At 55.8% G+C, this 16261-nt stretch overlaps 7 protein-coding genes across 7 annotated transcripts; 4 read left to right on the top strand and 3 right to left on the bottom strand.

Annotated features, from left to right (window-relative positions):
* Nucleotides 1-59: 59 nt before the first annotated feature.
* On the bottom strand, nucleotides 60-1797 carry LY79DRAFT_507863 (LETM1-like protein-domain-containing protein; the record flags this gene model as incomplete). The annotated part of the gene is made up of 2 exons (XM_060553869.1): nucleotides 60-1627; nucleotides 1737-1797. 2 exons carry the CDS (start codon nucleotides 1795-1797, stop codon nucleotides 60-62), a joined length of 1629 nt encoding a protein of 542 aa, XP_060418277.1.
* Nucleotides 1798-3934: 2137 nt separating this feature from the next.
* On the top strand, nucleotides 3935-4807 carry LY79DRAFT_507627 (adenylate kinase; the record flags this gene model as incomplete). Its single annotated transcript, XM_060553843.1, has 2 exons — nucleotides 3935-4091; nucleotides 4155-4807. The coding sequence occupies 2 exons, from the start codon at nucleotides 3935-3937 to the stop codon at nucleotides 4805-4807; spliced, it is 810 nt and encodes a 269-aa protein (XP_060418276.1).
* Nucleotides 4808-7102: 2295 nt separating this feature from the next.
* LY79DRAFT_386997 (uncharacterized protein) lies at nucleotides 7103-8228 on the top strand. Its single transcript, XM_060552907.1, has one exon. The coding sequence runs from the start codon at nucleotides 7229-7231 to the stop codon at nucleotides 7916-7918; it is 690 nt and encodes a 229-aa protein (XP_060418275.1). The 5' UTR covers nucleotides 7103-7228; the 3' UTR covers nucleotides 7919-8228.
* Nucleotides 8229-8537: 309 nt separating this feature from the next.
* On the top strand, nucleotides 8538-9698 carry LY79DRAFT_587486 (uncharacterized protein; the record flags this gene model as incomplete). Its single annotated transcript, XM_060560778.1, has 2 exons — nucleotides 8538-9022; nucleotides 9137-9698. The coding sequence occupies 2 exons, from the start codon at nucleotides 8538-8540 to the stop codon at nucleotides 9696-9698; spliced, it is 1047 nt and encodes a 348-aa protein (XP_060418274.1).
* A 999-nt stretch (nucleotides 9699-10697) lies between these two features.
* On the bottom strand, nucleotides 10698-11918 carry LY79DRAFT_587485 (ER lumen protein retaining receptor; the record flags this gene model as incomplete). Its single annotated transcript, XM_060560777.1, has 4 exons — nucleotides 10698-11360; nucleotides 11421-11689; nucleotides 11760-11844; nucleotides 11904-11918. The coding sequence occupies 4 exons, from the start codon at nucleotides 11916-11918 to the stop codon at nucleotides 10698-10700; spliced, it is 1032 nt and encodes a 343-aa protein (XP_060418273.1).
* Nucleotides 11919-12372: 454 nt separating this feature from the next.
* On the bottom strand, nucleotides 12373-13283 carry LY79DRAFT_387069 (NUDIX domain-containing protein). The gene has a single exon (XM_060552909.1). The coding sequence runs from the start codon at nucleotides 13152-13154 to the stop codon at nucleotides 12603-12605; it is 552 nt and encodes a 183-aa protein (XP_060418272.1). The 5' UTR covers nucleotides 13155-13283; the 3' UTR covers nucleotides 12373-12602.
* A 1836-nt stretch (nucleotides 13284-15119) lies between these two features.
* On the top strand, nucleotides 15120-16165 carry LY79DRAFT_507824 (LicD family-domain-containing protein; the record flags this gene model as incomplete). The annotated part of the gene is made up of 4 exons (XM_060553866.1): nucleotides 15120-15283; nucleotides 15430-15598; nucleotides 15679-16058; nucleotides 16114-16165. 4 exons carry the CDS (start codon nucleotides 15120-15122, stop codon nucleotides 16163-16165), a joined length of 765 nt encoding a protein of 254 aa, XP_060418271.1.
* Between the last annotated feature and the right edge of the window lie 96 nt (nucleotides 16166-16261).

Raw genomic sequence — 16261 nt, 5'->3', positions numbered from 1 at the left:
CCGTATGCCATACACGTCTAACAAAGAAAAGTAAGTGCTTGTCTACAGCGCCGAGCAAATTATTTCTCGCTCTTCTCCGCCTTGGACTGTCCGTCCCTCGCGATCAGCATCTCCTTCTCGGCCTCCTTAGCTTCCTGGGCCTGGCTCGAGCCAGCGGCCTGAGCCTCCGCAGCCTGGTGGGTCTCCTCCTTCTCATCAATGTTGTCGATATCACGAGGGGTGGCGAATCCAGTGCTGGCGTTCTCCTCGTTCTGGCTATTCTCCTCGTCAATGAGCTCCTGTTGCTCCTTGAGAACTTCAAGACGCTGCTTGTTGGTAGCGGCGCCCTCGGCGCTGTGCACCTCAAGGGACATCTCGTGGAAGAGCTCATCGGGGATAGATGAGAGAACACCAACGAGAGCCTCGACCTGGCTGTGCGCGGGGACCTGGCCGTACATGTAGGCATTGCTCAAGACCAAAAGGGTAGAAGGGACGCCGTCCTTCAACCTCAGGTCAAGCCACTGCTGGAGATACTCGCGCATTCTCGCCGGGGACACACTGTGGGTACGGATGCCACGGCTGGCACACGCCATCTGGAGTTCCGCAACAGTGAGGCTGTCAACGCCCTCATAAGCGATCTGTCTGTCGTCTCTCTTGATCTGGCGCATGCGGTGACGAATCTGGTATCGCAGCATGTTGTCGGTGCCAAAGGTGTTCAGGTTCATATACTTGCACATCGAGACCAGCTGAGGTCTTGAGAGGTTGTCCAGAGTCAAGTCATCCTTGAAGATCTTGCAGACCTTGATGACGTCCTCGTGCGTCGGCGACTCGCCGGACGATCTGAGTTTCCGGAAGAACGTGGTAAATGCCTCACTCTGGGTGGTCGCAGGAGTCAACGGCAAACCAGTCTCTTTAAGACTAGACCGCAGGAACTGACTGACTTCCTTGCGCGTCGTTCTGAGAATGTTCGCCTTGGCATCCTTGGATTTTTGGCCCTCATATGTGCTAGGCAGCATGTTGGGGAACAGTCGCAGGGCGACAGGGAGCAGCAGCTCGGCGAAAGGGACGATGACGAAGACGGAAAACGGCACCAGGCGACCAAGATCCTGGACGGTGCGTTGCAATTGGCGGTTTTCTCTCCGGCTGAGTTCGTATCCAGCGGCCATCTTGAGTGCAAGCTTGGTGCTGATCTTGACTTCGGTAGCCAGCAGCTTCGTTCCATCCCAGTAGTGATGGGCCTCCTTCTTGACCTTCTGCCAAAGGGTCAATTTATCTTTCTCGTTCTTCTCTGCTTCGGCAGAGGTTCCCTTTGCAGCAGCGAGTTCCGACAATGAAGCGTTGGACTCGGCCTTGTCGGCTGCGGACGCGTCCTTGGATGATGACTTCTCGTTTTGTGCCGCATCGTTGGAACCGTTTGTTGCCTTGGAGTCGCTTTTGACCGCCGAGGTGCTTTCCTTGGGCAGGGGCTTCTTAGCCTCTGCGACGTTGAAGCCCGGCGGCGGGCCAGACGGCTGGCCGTGGTTGTGATGGTCGGTACCCAGATGGCGTACAGGCACAAGGAGCGCGAGGGCGGTTACACGGCGAGGAAGATGTCTTGCATTCCGGCCGAGCACAGCTGACGAAACGCCGAGGCTAGAGAGCGCACGCGCTGCAAGAGGTCAGAAAAGAGATCCAAAGTAGCACCAGCGCAGAGCAGCACGGAGAGCGGAGGGAGGGAGAGCGGGGCAGGAAGCAGCAGACGCAGGAGATGGGCTTACCGTTGCCTAGAAACGGGTTGGCAATCGCCGCCCGACGAGCGACACTGGCGGAAGCGCTCATTCTGCAGCGGTTGGGATGGCAGGCAGAGAGGGTGGATGAATGGGTTGTTGGAAAGATCGAACGAACTACCGGGGAGCAGTGAACATGGGCGATTATTTCGTTGTGAGTGTCCAGTATACTACAAGTAAAGACAAATGATGAAGGAGAGGAAGATGCACTGTAATGCGAAACGGCTCAAGGATTCCGGAATGGAGGGCAACTGATCGCATCAAATGGAATGCTATTACGACCTGTCCTGGCTTTCCGAAACCACCGGGGCGGCCCAGGGACCTGCGGAAATGGCACGTGCAAGATCACGGGGTTTTTCTTGCCTCTTCGCTTTCAGAGAGAGGGGCCAGAAACGGCATCAGCGTCAGCAATCGTTTGTACCCAGGTACGTATCCAGCCTGCGCCCGGACCACTTTGGCAGTTTAGGTCCTCCGCTTTCCGCCCTTGCTGCATCCGTTCATTCGTCCGTTTATCACCCATCGCCACATGGATAGCGAAGTAGACGGCCATCTCCTGTAGATCGGTGGGTCGTCCTGGCCTTAGCTACTGGCAGCTCGATCTTCTGGAGCGTCTGGACTGTGGGCTACTTGCCAGGCGCTGCCAGCTCGGAGTGACCAATATCAGGCAATTTGGCACAGGAGCGGTCTCCCACACCACAGCAGGCAACAGAGGTTCTTTATGGCCGTAATTCATCCACGGTATCCGTGTCATTGACAGTGCGCTAGAATGAGAGAACAGGCGTTTTGATTCGGACCGGTCATCATGACTTGTTTTCCTTGTCGCCGGTGTTCAAGACACAGACCAGATTTACTACCGGTAGTATGCTACGAAATGATGCGGGATTGGAATGGGCTCTCTCTTGATTCTCCCCGCCAAGCCACATCAACCATCCATTGTTTTCTGATTTAGGGGCTAGGAGTAAGAAACGCCGGTGAAATTATTATGTCGCAAAGTGATGAGATGCGAGTTCGGAATGTGCTTTTGTGGATTCAGTAGTGGGCGGCGGCGGCGTCTCTAGGTACTGGCAAAGGACTTGCTTGGGGACCGCCTCAACAATTGTGCTCCCTGAATTTTTGATTTTTTTGTGAACTCCGCTCGACAAGTTTTGGTGGGATACTTCACAAGCTCGTCATTCGATGAGGGGTTGGAGGTCTCGGCCGCTCGGCCGCTGGGTCTCCTGCCAGCTGGCAGCGGACGAGCTTGCTTGGAATTAACTGTAACGATATGCTCCGAGTACGTACCCCATCCTATCATCCTCCGTGCCCGCTGTTCGCATCCTCAGAGGCGATACATAACGCACTGTGCCTTCCCCGGACTTTACAACAACCTAAGACCGGTCGACCATTAAGGGCCCAGGGAGGGGAAAGGGTCTGACGGACGTACTTCACAAGGGATAAGGAGGATCCCGAGCCACACCAAGGCCCGCATAAGCACAGAACACTCACTGAAGCCACCCGTCAACGGCTCGCTGGTGGAGGATGACACCAGCAAAGAGATTTGGCCGTCAGCCTATCTAGGTGCCTACGCAATCTCTAGGTACCTTGGGTACCTACCTACCTATAGGTAGGTAAGTTTCTACCTAACACTACGGACCTCACACCACGCACACGCGCGCAAAGTCCACTCTCGGACCGTCCACACCGAGTCGTGCGCCGCCGCCGCCTCCTCATCCCCTCCCCCTCCTCCTCAACGCCCACCTGCCCGCCGTCTATCGACCGATTTCCAATCATCCCTAGTCCGAGGTGCGCGCCAGCACCCCGGTCACTGCACCTGTGCATCCCACCGCCGCGGTTCTGTGTTCTCCACCCTCCCTTCTCGGCATTCCTTGCACGACCTCGATTTCTGGTGCTGTCTTCTTCTCTTTTCCTTCTCTGTTTCTTCTACCTCAGATTGTCGCCATATACCAACCTTCGTCCTTCCCGTAGAGGCCATGGGTATCTCCTAAATTACCCCCGACCACGATCCCGCTTGGGTTACGCGATTGCGACTCGTTCCTCTTCCCTGCACGTCTTGGGACAAGCAAGCCAGTTCACCAGCCAATTTCGAAGCTACCTACTTTCGTCTCTCTTCACCCCATCCAGTCCCCCCCTCTCTGTCACTCTGAAGTCAATCGTCACCTGCGCCAACCGCCCAGTGACTCGCGTATACTATGAGACTCCGCAAAGCCGCTCGCGTCATTCTCGTCGGTGCCCCGGGTGTTGGGAAAGGAACGCAGTCTGAACGGCTTCTCCAACGGTTTCCGCAGATCCAGTCTATCAGCACTGGAGATCTGCTTCGCAACAATGTCAAGCATCGGACCCCTCTCGGTGAGTGCCACAAGCCTCCGCTACCCCGGCCTCCAAGCATTAGCTAACCCATCATCATCATAGGTATCAAGGTCGAGAACACTATGAAATCCGGCGGATTGGTTGCCGATGATCTGATTATGCGCTTGATCTCCAACGAAATGTACAAGAACGGATGGCTGCTTAACAGCCGCAGAAGGCCCCAGGTCATGACGCTCTCCTCCTCGTCGGCCGCGGTGGACTCGTTCTACGAAGAGCATATGGATGACTGGGTGACGGCCTCGGGCGTGCTCGATAGCCACTCTGCCCCCGAAGCCTCCGAGGACCCTGCGGCATCTTTCATCCTTGACGGTTTCCCGAGGACGGCAGCCCAGGCTGCGGTGTGCGACAAGCTCATCCCCATAAATCTGGTCGTCTCTCTGAAGACCCCGTTCAGCGTGGTGATGGAGCGCATTTCCGGCCGCTGGGTCCATGAACCCTCGGGCCGTGTGTACAACACCACTTTCAACGCCCCAATGGTACCCGGCAAGGACGATGTTACCGGAGAGCCTCTCACGCAGCGCCCGGACGACACCGAGGAGGTTTACAGAGAGCGCTTCCGCAAGTTTCAGGAGACCAGCGAGCCCCTTCTCGAGCATTATGACAAGAAGGGCGTGCTCTGGGAGGTCGAGGGTATGAGCAGCGACGAGATCAGTCCCTTGCTTTTCGACGAATTTGAGCGACGCTTTGTTCATTGATTTGGCTTCTTCAACTTTATTATATATACAGGAGTTACACGTGGCCAAGATACCTCGGGCTGGCCAGAAAGACCCATGGCTGAAAACGGGCGCAGGTCGGACGGATGGGTGAAAATACCCAGGGCGGGGGCGGTTGTAGCGCAAACATTCTTTGTCGCTTCGAATATTGGCCGTCTCTATCATACGTACTTTTATCAATGTACCAAACATTTCATTTCCCATTCTTGGCGCGCTGCACGCTGTGGTATGTGCTCTCAGCGCGATCTCGCACAGATAAAGGTGCGCCCTCTGGCCTCGGGTAGCGGTTCTGGCGCGCCAGTAACGAATGCGCGGGGTAATGACCACCGGATGGCAAGGGTGCCTTGCTGTCATCTTAACAAGTCAAAACGACTACGACCCAGTCTAGCAAGTCTCTGTGCATCCAAAACTCGGGCCACTTTCTCGGGCTTCTTTCACTCTGATCGTCTGGGCTCCCAAGAGCCAACATAGGTATCCCTTCCAAGCGGAGGACCGGGCGAGCCGCGAGCGGGCGATCCACAGCTTCGGCAGCCCAAGGTGCGTCCCGCCCCGTGACGTTGGTCCGGCCGGACTTGATGCATGTCTCACAACCTACGCGGGAGGGGAAGCCACGAGGCACCCGAAGGGTCTGTCGGCTTACATGTGATGTTTGGACGGTGCTGAAGAAGCGTGCTGGTTTCCCCCTCAAGGCTGACTTGGCTTGTTGCAGTTGGTGTGCCGGTGCCCTCCGTTTCTTGGTGATCCACGGCTACCGGTGCTCTTCTTCTATGGATAGTGGTTCTTGGCGTGGTTAGCATGGATTGTATCTAAATGCAGTTGATAGAAGGACTCATAATGATCAAAAGGCTTTTGTTTATGACGTTCATTATTTAATTTAGTAACAAATGTATTTGCTATACGTTCACAATTCCATCGACGGTTATGCACATCTATACGTCGATCACCACCTCCATTGCATTTCCCAGCATTTCCACGATGCCTCGGCCCGGGCAAGAAGTCATGCCGAAGTACGCAGCAGTACCAATGTCAACGGGTCTGGCGACTCATATCCAGCGGCTCTCCGGCCGCCACTCGACGGAGACGTTACGGGCAAGCTTTCCTCCAAACTCGGTCTAACTATACAGAACGGATTTGTCGAACCCGGCGAGCGTCAGGGCTACAGCAGCGAGTGGAGGATAACAATGAATCACGACAACTTTTGACTCGGCAGTGTACCTCGGGTACGCTATATCGTAAAGGTCCATGGCATACGAAGCGGGAGAGAGGGCTGTGTAGGCATCAAGACGGTATGGACCCGGCCTCGAAGGCCAGCTACTGCTCGGGATGAAGAGTGGCTTTCTGCCATAGCCTAGACTACAAACTGCGGATGTCCTCTTGCTTATTTAGAGCATAAATTTAGGCAAAGGGGGCTGCATATGTAGAGGACGGCGAGCTCTGGAACGCAGTACATATTGCCAAAGCAAGTATAAGCCCGCTAGAATAGCGATTTAAACCGTTGAACACTGCTTCAGCGAGTATGTGAACGTGCTTTCGATTTGGTTCATTATCGGGGCTTCTTATATCCGATTCGCTTCATTCACAGTTCTTATCAAAGGCTGAAGGAGTTGATGATAGACTAGGAGAAAAGTAGTCCAAAATCTCATCTTGGTTACTGGTCACCAGTTCGAGAACGAAACACTAACGAAGCTGATCCACGGCTCAATCGGTCATTGATAAACACGAATGGCTGCTGATGTATTCGACCGTCATGAAAGTGGCCGCGCGTCACGGTAGGGTCAGTGAAAGCTTTGAACTGTCACCCGAAAAGCCAAACACCAGGAAGATAGAGTATTAAGCGGGTCTTTCCCGTCCCGACCGGCAAGCGCTGCGAGCCAAAACGGCTCGGATCAAGCTCATGAAAGACAGTCACGATGGCGCCAGTTCTTCCGGGTTATGCTCTTCGGTCTTGCCACCGCATAGCTCCGATCCGGAATTCATTTAGCGAAGTGTCGCAAAGAAAGAGGTCAAGGATGACACTCCAGAACCCACTCGGACACCCGAAGAAGAAAAAGCCCTTGACAGTGGTCTATCGATGGGATAAGTCCGCCCTCCCCGCGTGGAGAGACGTCGGCCCTATCACGTTGTCGAAATCCACAATGCCTCCGAGATGACAGACCATACTTTCCCCCCCAGTCATGTACGCCGCGGGTCGGTCGGGGACTCCGGATTTTCACCGACAAATTTCGCCGGACCTCGTTATCCTCGATCTGCCAACTTCCTTCGCCGCCAATCAAGCATATTTATCGACTAGTATTCCACGTAAGAAACTGAACGAACAAATTCTGCCTGACGTCCGCCTTCCCTGTCAGTTCCCGCGTCTTCCCGAACATCAAGGGCGAACCGACTCCCGTCACTTTGAAACCTATGATACGGCCACGACCAGCCCCCCCAAAGAAATGCCAGCAGCTCAGCGGATCGCAGTCGTGGAGACCTCCACATTTTCCCCGAGTGGGAGCCCGGATGAACTCCCCTTTTCACGCAAGGCGGGAGGATGATCGATTGCACTGGGGGGGAGTTGTGGCTACAATACTAGTGGATTGCAGCCGCCCCCCCCTGCATGGCATGATCATCGGTTGCGAATGCCGACTGAGGATCCAAAGGCCAAGATTCGCCAAAACTGACCCCAGGACCGCACTATTAAATCTTGATTCCTGTCAATCGCCCGAGAAGCAGCCGGGACGCTGCACATTGTGCGAGTCTGATTTTGGACATAGGCGCGCGCACACACTGTTTCGATTTTCGTGGGGGGTCAAGTGTGCATGTTTTCGTCATGGCAGATTCACGCTGCCTTTTTCCCATCCATGGCACCCATGTCATTTGGTTCCACTGTATTATATCGGCTACAGCCACATCTCTAAAAATCGCTTTTTGCTGAGTGAGAAGCAAGTAAGAGGAGGAAACAGAGGAGACTGCACCCGCTGCTCATCTGCCCCTGTCCGGGGAACGACCGAGGCCTATATCCTAGGTGCCCAGCTTTTGACCCTTCCTTCGTCCCCCGCCGCCCCAGACCGAGGAAGCACTTGCCCGCTCATTGCAATCGCCTGGGATACGTAAAAGGAACGAGTTCCTAGTGGGGCGTTTAAGAGAGAGGCGAGAGAGTCGAGAAGCGGTGGGTGTAATTGTAATAGGTACTTGAGCAGACTGACAACCGCGCACCATCTCCACGTCGCATTTCCTTTCCTGGATTCATTGCACCTCCAGGGATTTGGCTGCTACCTCTAAGCGACTGCCGGTGTCTCTTACTTCCCCCGCCTTCTCTTGTTCTGCCGTCAACCTATCTAGCACTTTTCCCCATTTCCCGCCTGTTTTCCCTATCGCAGGCTTATCCTCTCTTCCCATACGACTGTACCGTCGATCGAACCGAGCGGCCCTGACTCACCTGCAATTGCACCTCTGTTTCCATCCACCCTCAGCAAGAGAGACAGCGAGGCAACACAAGCTTCTGCAGCCGCGGCCCGTGGTCTTGTCGAATCTCATCCGCGGGTCCCTGCATGCATCAGTGAGTTGCTGGGCATCCTTGGGGAAACAACACTATACGGAGAGAGCTAGAGGCAAGAAAGCGAGGGAAGGAGACGCAGCGACCAAAACCAACATTGGTTTTGAGGCGAACTGGGACTCTCCCCTCCCCCTAGGTCTTTCACACCCCGCCGCGGGCGTGGCTTGCGATGCCAGCATGGAAGAAGAGAAGCACAAGTTCATGATTCCGGCCCATGAGCGGCGGCCTCAGCCCGGAACCGTCACCAACGACCCGACGTCGCTGCCGAGCCATGACGTCCAATCGCCTTCAGACTCACCTGAGATTCGGCAGATCGAGTCATTTTCACAGCACTCGTATCCCCAGAACGCCCACCTCCCAGGGCTCCCAGCTGCGTCACCACCGTACCCGGAATCGAGGATCAGCTCCGAGGCGCCTGTCGCTCCGACCGCCGAGCGACGCAACCCGGCGCCGCCAGTGGCGCCATTGGATCCCGAACTGCATCAGCAAGGAATGTTAGCGGGATGGAGGCAGAGGTTCGAGAGGGGCAGAGCGGACGACGGGAAGCCGAGAAGAACCATCTTGGGCCTGACCGTGTTTCGGTTCTGGGCCGCAATGGCACTGGGTGTCATCATCGTCGGCGTCGCCATTGCCGTCGGTCTGGCGCTGGGTTTGGCCAACCGGTACGTCTGACGAACGAGGCTTTCTCTTGTAACCCTCTTGTTTCTCTCCTCGACCGTCCTTCCACCCGTTCCTCTTCAGCCTCGGGCTGACGGATTGCCCCACGCCTTCACCAGACGCTTCGGCGACAACTCGAACGGGCCCCAACCTGTCACCCAGATCCTTGGCGTCCCCTCGCCGGCCCCGATCAACCCGTACTGCCCCCAGCCGACGCCGGGCGTAAACACGAGCGTGACGCCCTATGACGCTTCGGGCTCGCCCATCCGCTTCAACAATGACCAGGTCATGTCCTTCGACATCCTGTGCAACACCTTCTACCCGCAGCGCCAGGGCATCAACCCGCAGCTGCGCGACATCCTCGTCATGACCGTCCCGGACATGCTTACCTGCATGACGCTATGCGCGCAGTACAACCAGGGGTATAGCGATGCCGTCGGCGATGACGTCTTCCTTGACGGCGGCGGCATCTGCGTCGGCGTCGCGCTCGTCAAGGGCACCGCGCAGTTCTGCCACCTCAAGAACGCGACGGGGATCAACGCGACGGCGGCGGCCGGCGGCTTCGACGTCGACAGCGCGGTGCTCACCGGCGATTGGACGCGCATGACGACCGTCGAGCAGATTCTAGCGTTTGGGGGGAACATCGAGGTCGCCCCCAACGTGACTGTCACAGCTGGGTGATAAAAAAAGAAAAAGAAAAAAAAAACATGGACTTGTGGTAGGGAAACCCCTGAGGCGGAAAGTCTTTTCTTGGAGCGTATCGGGGCGATTCCTTCTTTGGCGAGAAATCTCTGTTTCTAGGGCAGGCCAAAGGGAGGGCTCCTGATAGGCTTTAGGACCACGGGCATTATTTTGGATACAGGAAACTTTGGTGCTAAACAGCGCATCGACAACAGTAGCAGCGGCGGCGACGGCAGAAGCATAAACGAAGCGTTGCAGCGGACAGTGTTTTTATTTTTTTATTCTTACGAGGTGTGTGTTTGGAGGCCATCCTCCATTATAATACGACGGGAGGACTTACGGACGCGGTCTCAGGCCTGCGTCCAGATATGACTACGAGCTACGGCGGGAGGATCGAGGCATATCACCTCCAACCTCGCTGGGCTGCCAGCGGCTCAGGGAAGGCGAAGGGGGGGGGGGGGTGGGCAAACGGGATATGCCCTTTACAAAGGGCAATTTCGGATTGGTTAGTTTGAGGTTTCAAGCTTCCCCAGTCTTGGATCAACCAACCGGCCTCGCGTGACCTGCTACCATCAAGTGCGCAGCAAAAGACGGGGTAAGAGTACATACTTGGCGAGAAGTCAAGAAGACAATAATCCACAGCATCTTATATATAACACATATATATTTACACATACCCTGAAAACACATTTCTTCTGTATTGGATTTCAAAAGAAAACGTACAAAGACCCCTCGAGCTTTTGTGAGACCCATGCCTAGGTTCCATTGGATGGTTAATTCAACATCAACACACTGTTTTTTTTGCTGGGCATTTAAGCCCAACGGGAAAACCCATAGCACGAATGCGTGCATTCGTGCGTTCTCTCAGTCCATTCATAGCTAAGCCGTTCGTCGCTACCCGAGCACGTCCGTCCCGGCGTCTATCTCAGAGCCACTATTCAACCGACTTCAGCAGCGCAACATGCCTGCTCATGGAGGAGCCGTCTCCTGATCCAAAGTCTAGGTGCGCCACTCCGAACCGTTATTAATTCCGTTGGGCGCGCCGCTGCTCCCGGCCGCGTGGCGCGAGTCATCGTCGTCCTCGTCGTCCAGTACACGGGCAAGCTCATCGGGGTCCTGCATCTTGGCGTCGGGGTCAACAACGCCGTCGAGCTCCTCAGCCCGGCGCTGGTTGTCCCTTTCGGTGTCCAGGACGCCCTCATCGGCACTGACGGAGATGCCGCGGGCACCCCACTTTGGCCGGCCACCCCGGCGAGCATGGCCCTCGTTGTCGCCAAGCGCCGGTGCACTCTCCTCGTCGTCAGACTGCACATCGACACGCTTGCCGAAGATCCTGTTGAGCAACCAGCCGCGGCGCATGTCGTCGGCGTCAACGACGCCGCCGTTGCGGAGCTTGACGCGCTGGCGGGTGTAGTATACCCAGGCAAAGTCGACGTAGAGGGCCGTCTGGATGATACCGAAGATGACGGAGACGGTGTTCGGGGCCTTGTCGTTGATGTCGAGCTCGCGGGAGACCCAGCCGATGAGGTAGAAGGCACGGTAGGAGCCAAGGGTTAGGAGGTAGAAGGAGTCGATGACGGTCGGGACGGTCGTCTGCCGGAGCAGGAGGAGCTGGGGCAAGACGCAGACGGACTCGAGTATCTGGGAGAAGTCCCAAAGCCACTGACGGATGAAGGTTAGCAAAAGCCTGGCTCTAGATCACTGCGCAACCTAATGACTTACGACTTGGAAGCTCCACCAGTTCTCGAAGATGAGCATGACGAAGGGAGACAAGAGCAGCGAGCCGGCAAAGACACCGGCTCCGACCTTCCAGGAAATCTCACGCTCTCTGGTGCGAGGGAATATCCACTGCATCGCTGCGATAATGTAGAACGATGACGAGATGTAGAAGAGCTTGAAGAGGAAGTTCCATAGTGGTTGGGCGGTGAATATATCGAGGTAGCGTGTGCAGAAGACAATGGCGTACAGGCCCTGGGTAATGAGAGAGACGCCTGCGCGCGCGCACACACACACACTCGGTCAGTATCGATTCGATTCACTCGTACGGTTTCGTCAACGTACCCTCAGCACTTCTGTTGCGGTGTATCGCGTACATCAGGATGCATTTTGACAGGAGGTGGGAGATGTCTCCCATGTATCGGAACACCTAGACGAGCGAGTCAGCTAGCGGCTTCGGAGGACGACTGTCGGCCTCGAGGCACTTACGTTCCACGCAGTCATGGTGCTGGATTGGAAGTCGAGCGTCCAGTATATTCCGGTCTATCGGAAAGTTTGTAATGAGGAGGGGGGAGGACTCGGAAGGTGCGGTTGCGACACGCAAACAAACAGCAACGGACGGGGGTGACGGCCGCTCCGTTTCACATCAAACGAGGCGGCGAGCTGGCCCACGGAAGGGGAGTTATGTTCGGATGATGGCTCTGGGTGGTGTCGGCTTCCTTCAATGATGCTTGGAAAGGAGCAGGATGGCTGCACGACGTAAGAAACAGTCGAGACTGAGGATGTTCAAGGTGGAATGCGGAGGTGAAGCTTGTCAGTTCAGGTTCCCGATCCAGCCATATGCCGCGCAGGTTGCCACACTCCTTCAGCTGGAGCTGCCCAGCTGGCCTTATCAGCTTGAGCCTGAGACTTATCTGTGCTGAAGGAAGGTGACGACAGCCCGGACCCCCAGTCATGTAGCGCCACGACTAAGGCCATTGATTGGTTCAGGGGATGGCTGGGTCGCTTATGTAACCCATCATTTGAGGGGGTAGCGCCATTGAGGACGTGGATTTCCCCGGTCGTTGCCTGTCAACCTGCAGCACGCATTGCGAAGCCTATGCCGAATCGAGAAATGCAGTGTCAGGCGGGGCAGGGGACGATAGTTCCTCGAGCAGCTTCGAAACAGGTACGGATAGGTTGCTGCGACTAGAAGGTCGCCTTTTTGATCAGATCAATGGCCCTTCTGAGGACCTCGCGGTCAGACTCGAATGTCAGCTTCTCAACGGCTTCATCGCAGCTAAAGAACCTGGCCTCGAACTGTGTCCCCCCTCCCTTCGTGCCCTCCCTTGCCACGTTGTCGCTTTTGACGGCGGCGACGTTCCACCAGATGAGTTTCACCCCGGCTCCTCCGTCCAGGCTCCTCGTCGTCAGCATGAACGGTTCCGTGATCGCTCGACGCGCGGTGGCCGCGTCCGTTGCGTCGGTATCGTCATCTGGCCCCGGCGCCCGCGTGGCCATGTCGACAGGCAGAAGCCTGCAGCGGAAGCCCGTCTCTTCGAGGACATCCCGCAGCGCCGCCTTGTGTCTCGACTCGTCGCAGTTGCGCCTGCCCTTGGCGAGGAGCCATTCGTCCGTAGCTAAGTAGCGCAGCAAGCAGACCTCTGCGGGTCCCTTGGACAGGTCGAAGGCGATGGCGCCGCAGCTCTCAACAAAGGCCTCGGATGGGTATTGGCTTTGGACAAAGTTGGAAGCCGCCATATTTTAATTTTGTTTTGGGGTTTTTTTTTTTTAATGAGGAGCTGTGCCGCCAGCTCGGAACGCCTATTATTCAGGGTGCAAGAGGGATCTTGTTCCCGCATAGTAGATCTAGCAGGTTGATGTTGTGTTGCAGAGTGGTCATGGAGCGGCCTTGGACGTACCTAGGTAGGTAGGCCATCCCTTTGTCTCACTTGCTTCCGAGTCCCGTCCCGTCGGTGGCCGGCCGAGCGTTGTGACCGCTTTGGCTTGGTTTCCCTATGGGGTGTCTGGGCTGTGTGCCTGCCAAGACGCCAGCCATCCAACAGGAGCCCAGGTCAGCTCGCCTTGAAGGTTATTTTACGGTGCCGTCGGTTCTGATGACGGCTCGTCTAGCTCAGCACGCGAACTGCTGGCAACGCTACACCTTCGGCAGCAGCCGACTCCAAGGTCGGGCCTAGTCATGAGCTGCTAATTGGGTTTTGGGGACGGTCCATCTTCTTCTCTTCTTCTGCGTTCAAGTGGGGGTATGACAGTTTGGCTCTAAAACTTACGAGCTATTGTGCAGGTTTAAAAATGAAGATTGTCGTGTCAAAAGTAAGAAAGACTTACTCTATTGCTACCGAGGTTTGAAGCCGTGGCTGAATAGCAAGGGTTCGCTCCTGGCCCCTGACACAAGTTGTTGGCATTAGGAGGACAGTTCGATTTCAGAGAAGCATGCAATGTCTCGCATGCTGTAAACCCTGGTAAGCAGGTTGAACATCCTTTGACTTCAATGCGTTTGCGAGCAAAGGTCCCGAAGTGACATAAACACGCGAGTACCCTGGTCCAAACGGACTACCGGTAGGTATGTTTTTCGGGAATATTCTTTCACATTTTAAGATACCCGCAGCGGGGAGATTGCCGGTTTAGGTGCCTTTAAGCCTCCGTATTCAGCCCCTCGCCGTGCGCGGCAGCAGACGTCGTCAGCGGACACGCAGCACCAATTTCAAAAAGGCCCCGGAATGTGGGCTGATGGAACTAAGAAGCCTTCCTGGCAAGGGCCAGCCTCAATCGCTCTAGTGCGGAGCAACGGGTCGGCACCGACGGCAGCGCCAGTGGAAGCATCATGACGCGGCCCAGTAGCCAAATGGCAAAGGGTGTACTTCGCAGACGCGTTCGCTCATCGGCCGGGTATCTCGGCCCCCCAATCCCCACAGTACAGAACGATCTATGTATGCTCCCGTTGGTGGTAGCTGCTTGCCTGTCCCAATGCCGCATTGCCGATGGGGGTTTTACTCAGCCTCGCTGCTGAATCGCCGTCACGCTACCACGTTGAGTGTCCCCTAGGGGCTCGCAGCTGGCTGCTGGAATCCGGAAGCCTATTTTTGTTCATCACTCACGCGTGCTTCTCGTTCGATAACGGGGGGGCAAGAAGGCGTACATCGCGGGTCTTGTTGGATCGGACAACCGCCCACCACCCCTGCACCCCAGCATGGCGCCTTTGGTGCCTCCCGCATCGCCCGGGAGTACGCATCAGGTCTTTCGGTGGTCGAAGGCGGTACAAGGGCTGGCACATAAGGGATGTGTAGAAAAAGCAAACGGGTCCCCTTTTGGGCCGTTGGCTGGCTGGCTGTTTGTTGGTTCGATTGATTCATTCATTTGGCTCTGCTTTAGTATACATACCAGAGTGCAGTATCCTCAAGAAACCTCCTTCAGTACCTGACTTGGTTCATTGCGCGAGAAACTTTGGCATCACTGTCAGCTCAACTCACTACGCCTTTCTGGATTTGTTGCTGCAGGAACTGAGGTGGGAGGATCGAACGTGCTCTTGCCCTGCACTGCGCCTTCGATGACGTTTTGCCCAGCCAAACGGCAATACAGATAACCAGGTCCAACAGACGACTAAGCAATCGTGCCGCCCTCGCCGTTTTTGAACCCGAGGCGGTCACTCTGGGAATCGAATAACAAGCGCCAATTCCTCGCGAGCCCAAAATCAACAAGCCAAAGATGCATATCGGACGCCTCCTCCCGGGAATCGTCGCCGGCATCACATTAGCTCAGGCTGCCCCGGTCCAAGACAGGTCTCTGGCTTCATCCACTTCCGAAAACACGGCGGCGGCGGTAGGCAAAGACACGCGGAGCCAGCCGGCAAGCTATTTCCACGAAGCAAGGTATGTCATCCAATTTTCCACTCGCATCGCCGTGTCTGGTTTTGAGACGAGGAACGCCGACGGGATGAACCGCTAGCCTGAAACTCTATATCCTGCAACATGGAAGATTACTGGATATTATTATCGTATTGACCGATCCTCGACAGCTTCTCTGCACGCTATGACGAGCGCTTCGCCTCCAAGCCGCTAAATCAGACGGCTGAGCGCGACGCCCTCAAGGTCTTGGTCCAGACCTACCTGGCGACGCTCGACGACCTGGGTGTCCAGACCTGGCTCGTGCATGGCTCCCTCCTGGGATGGTGGTGGAACAAACAAGTTCGTTTCTCACCCCTTCCCCCAGACCAATGCTTCAAAAGCTTCCCTCCCTCGTGCGGGTTTAAACACTAACAGCACAGATTCTCCCTTGGGATTCGACCGCAGACGTTCAAGTCACAGTAAATGGCATCAGATTCCTCGCCTCCTACTACAATATGACGACCTATTACTACAAGTACTCTTCTATCCCAGACGGCCGCTTCTTCCAGCTCGAGGTGAACCCCAATTACGTCCACCGGGCTAAGGATGCCGTTGGCGAGGCCGACCAGGCCGACGCCCGCTGGATCGACATGGACAGTGGCCTTTTCATCGACGTCACCGCCGAGGGCCGCAACACGTACCTTGACCCACTGTTGGAGACCACCTTTGAGGGTGTCAAGGCCAAGATCCCGTACAAGTACAAGGAGATGCTCATTTCTGAGTACGGAGAGAAGGCCTTGACGCACAAGGAGTTCAACAAGTAAGTTTCCCATAGACAGCAACCCCAAACTGCACGTCTCTAACGGCTACCTCAGCCATAAATTCATCGACAACAAGATGGAGTGGGTTCCCAACGATGAGCTCTGAGGGGGCATATGGAAATGTATGGGCTTCATAGTTGATGCAGCAACTGATCGGACGCTCAGGGTGTGTAATGGGGGCACACAGTTCGCGATAAACCCA

Source organism: Colletotrichum navitas, assembly GCF_030913465.1.
Source record: "Colletotrichum navitas strain CBS 125086 chromosome Unknown LY79scaffold_8, whole genome shotgun sequence".
Taxonomy (NCBI): Eukaryota; Fungi; Ascomycota; class Sordariomycetes; order Glomerellales; family Glomerellaceae; genus Colletotrichum; species Colletotrichum navitas.
This window is presented reverse-complemented; position numbering and strand designations above follow the sequence as displayed.

Bases quoted from the DNA above. Each gene is read 5' to 3' on its own strand.
- LY79DRAFT_386997 (XM_060552907.1), top strand. From the start codon at position 7,229: ATGATACGGCCACGACCAGCCCCCCCAAAGAAATGCCAGCAGCTCAGC.
- LY79DRAFT_387069 (XM_060552909.1), bottom strand. From the start codon at position 13,154: ATGGCGGCTTCCAACTTTGTCCAAAGCCAATACCCATCCGAGGCCTTT.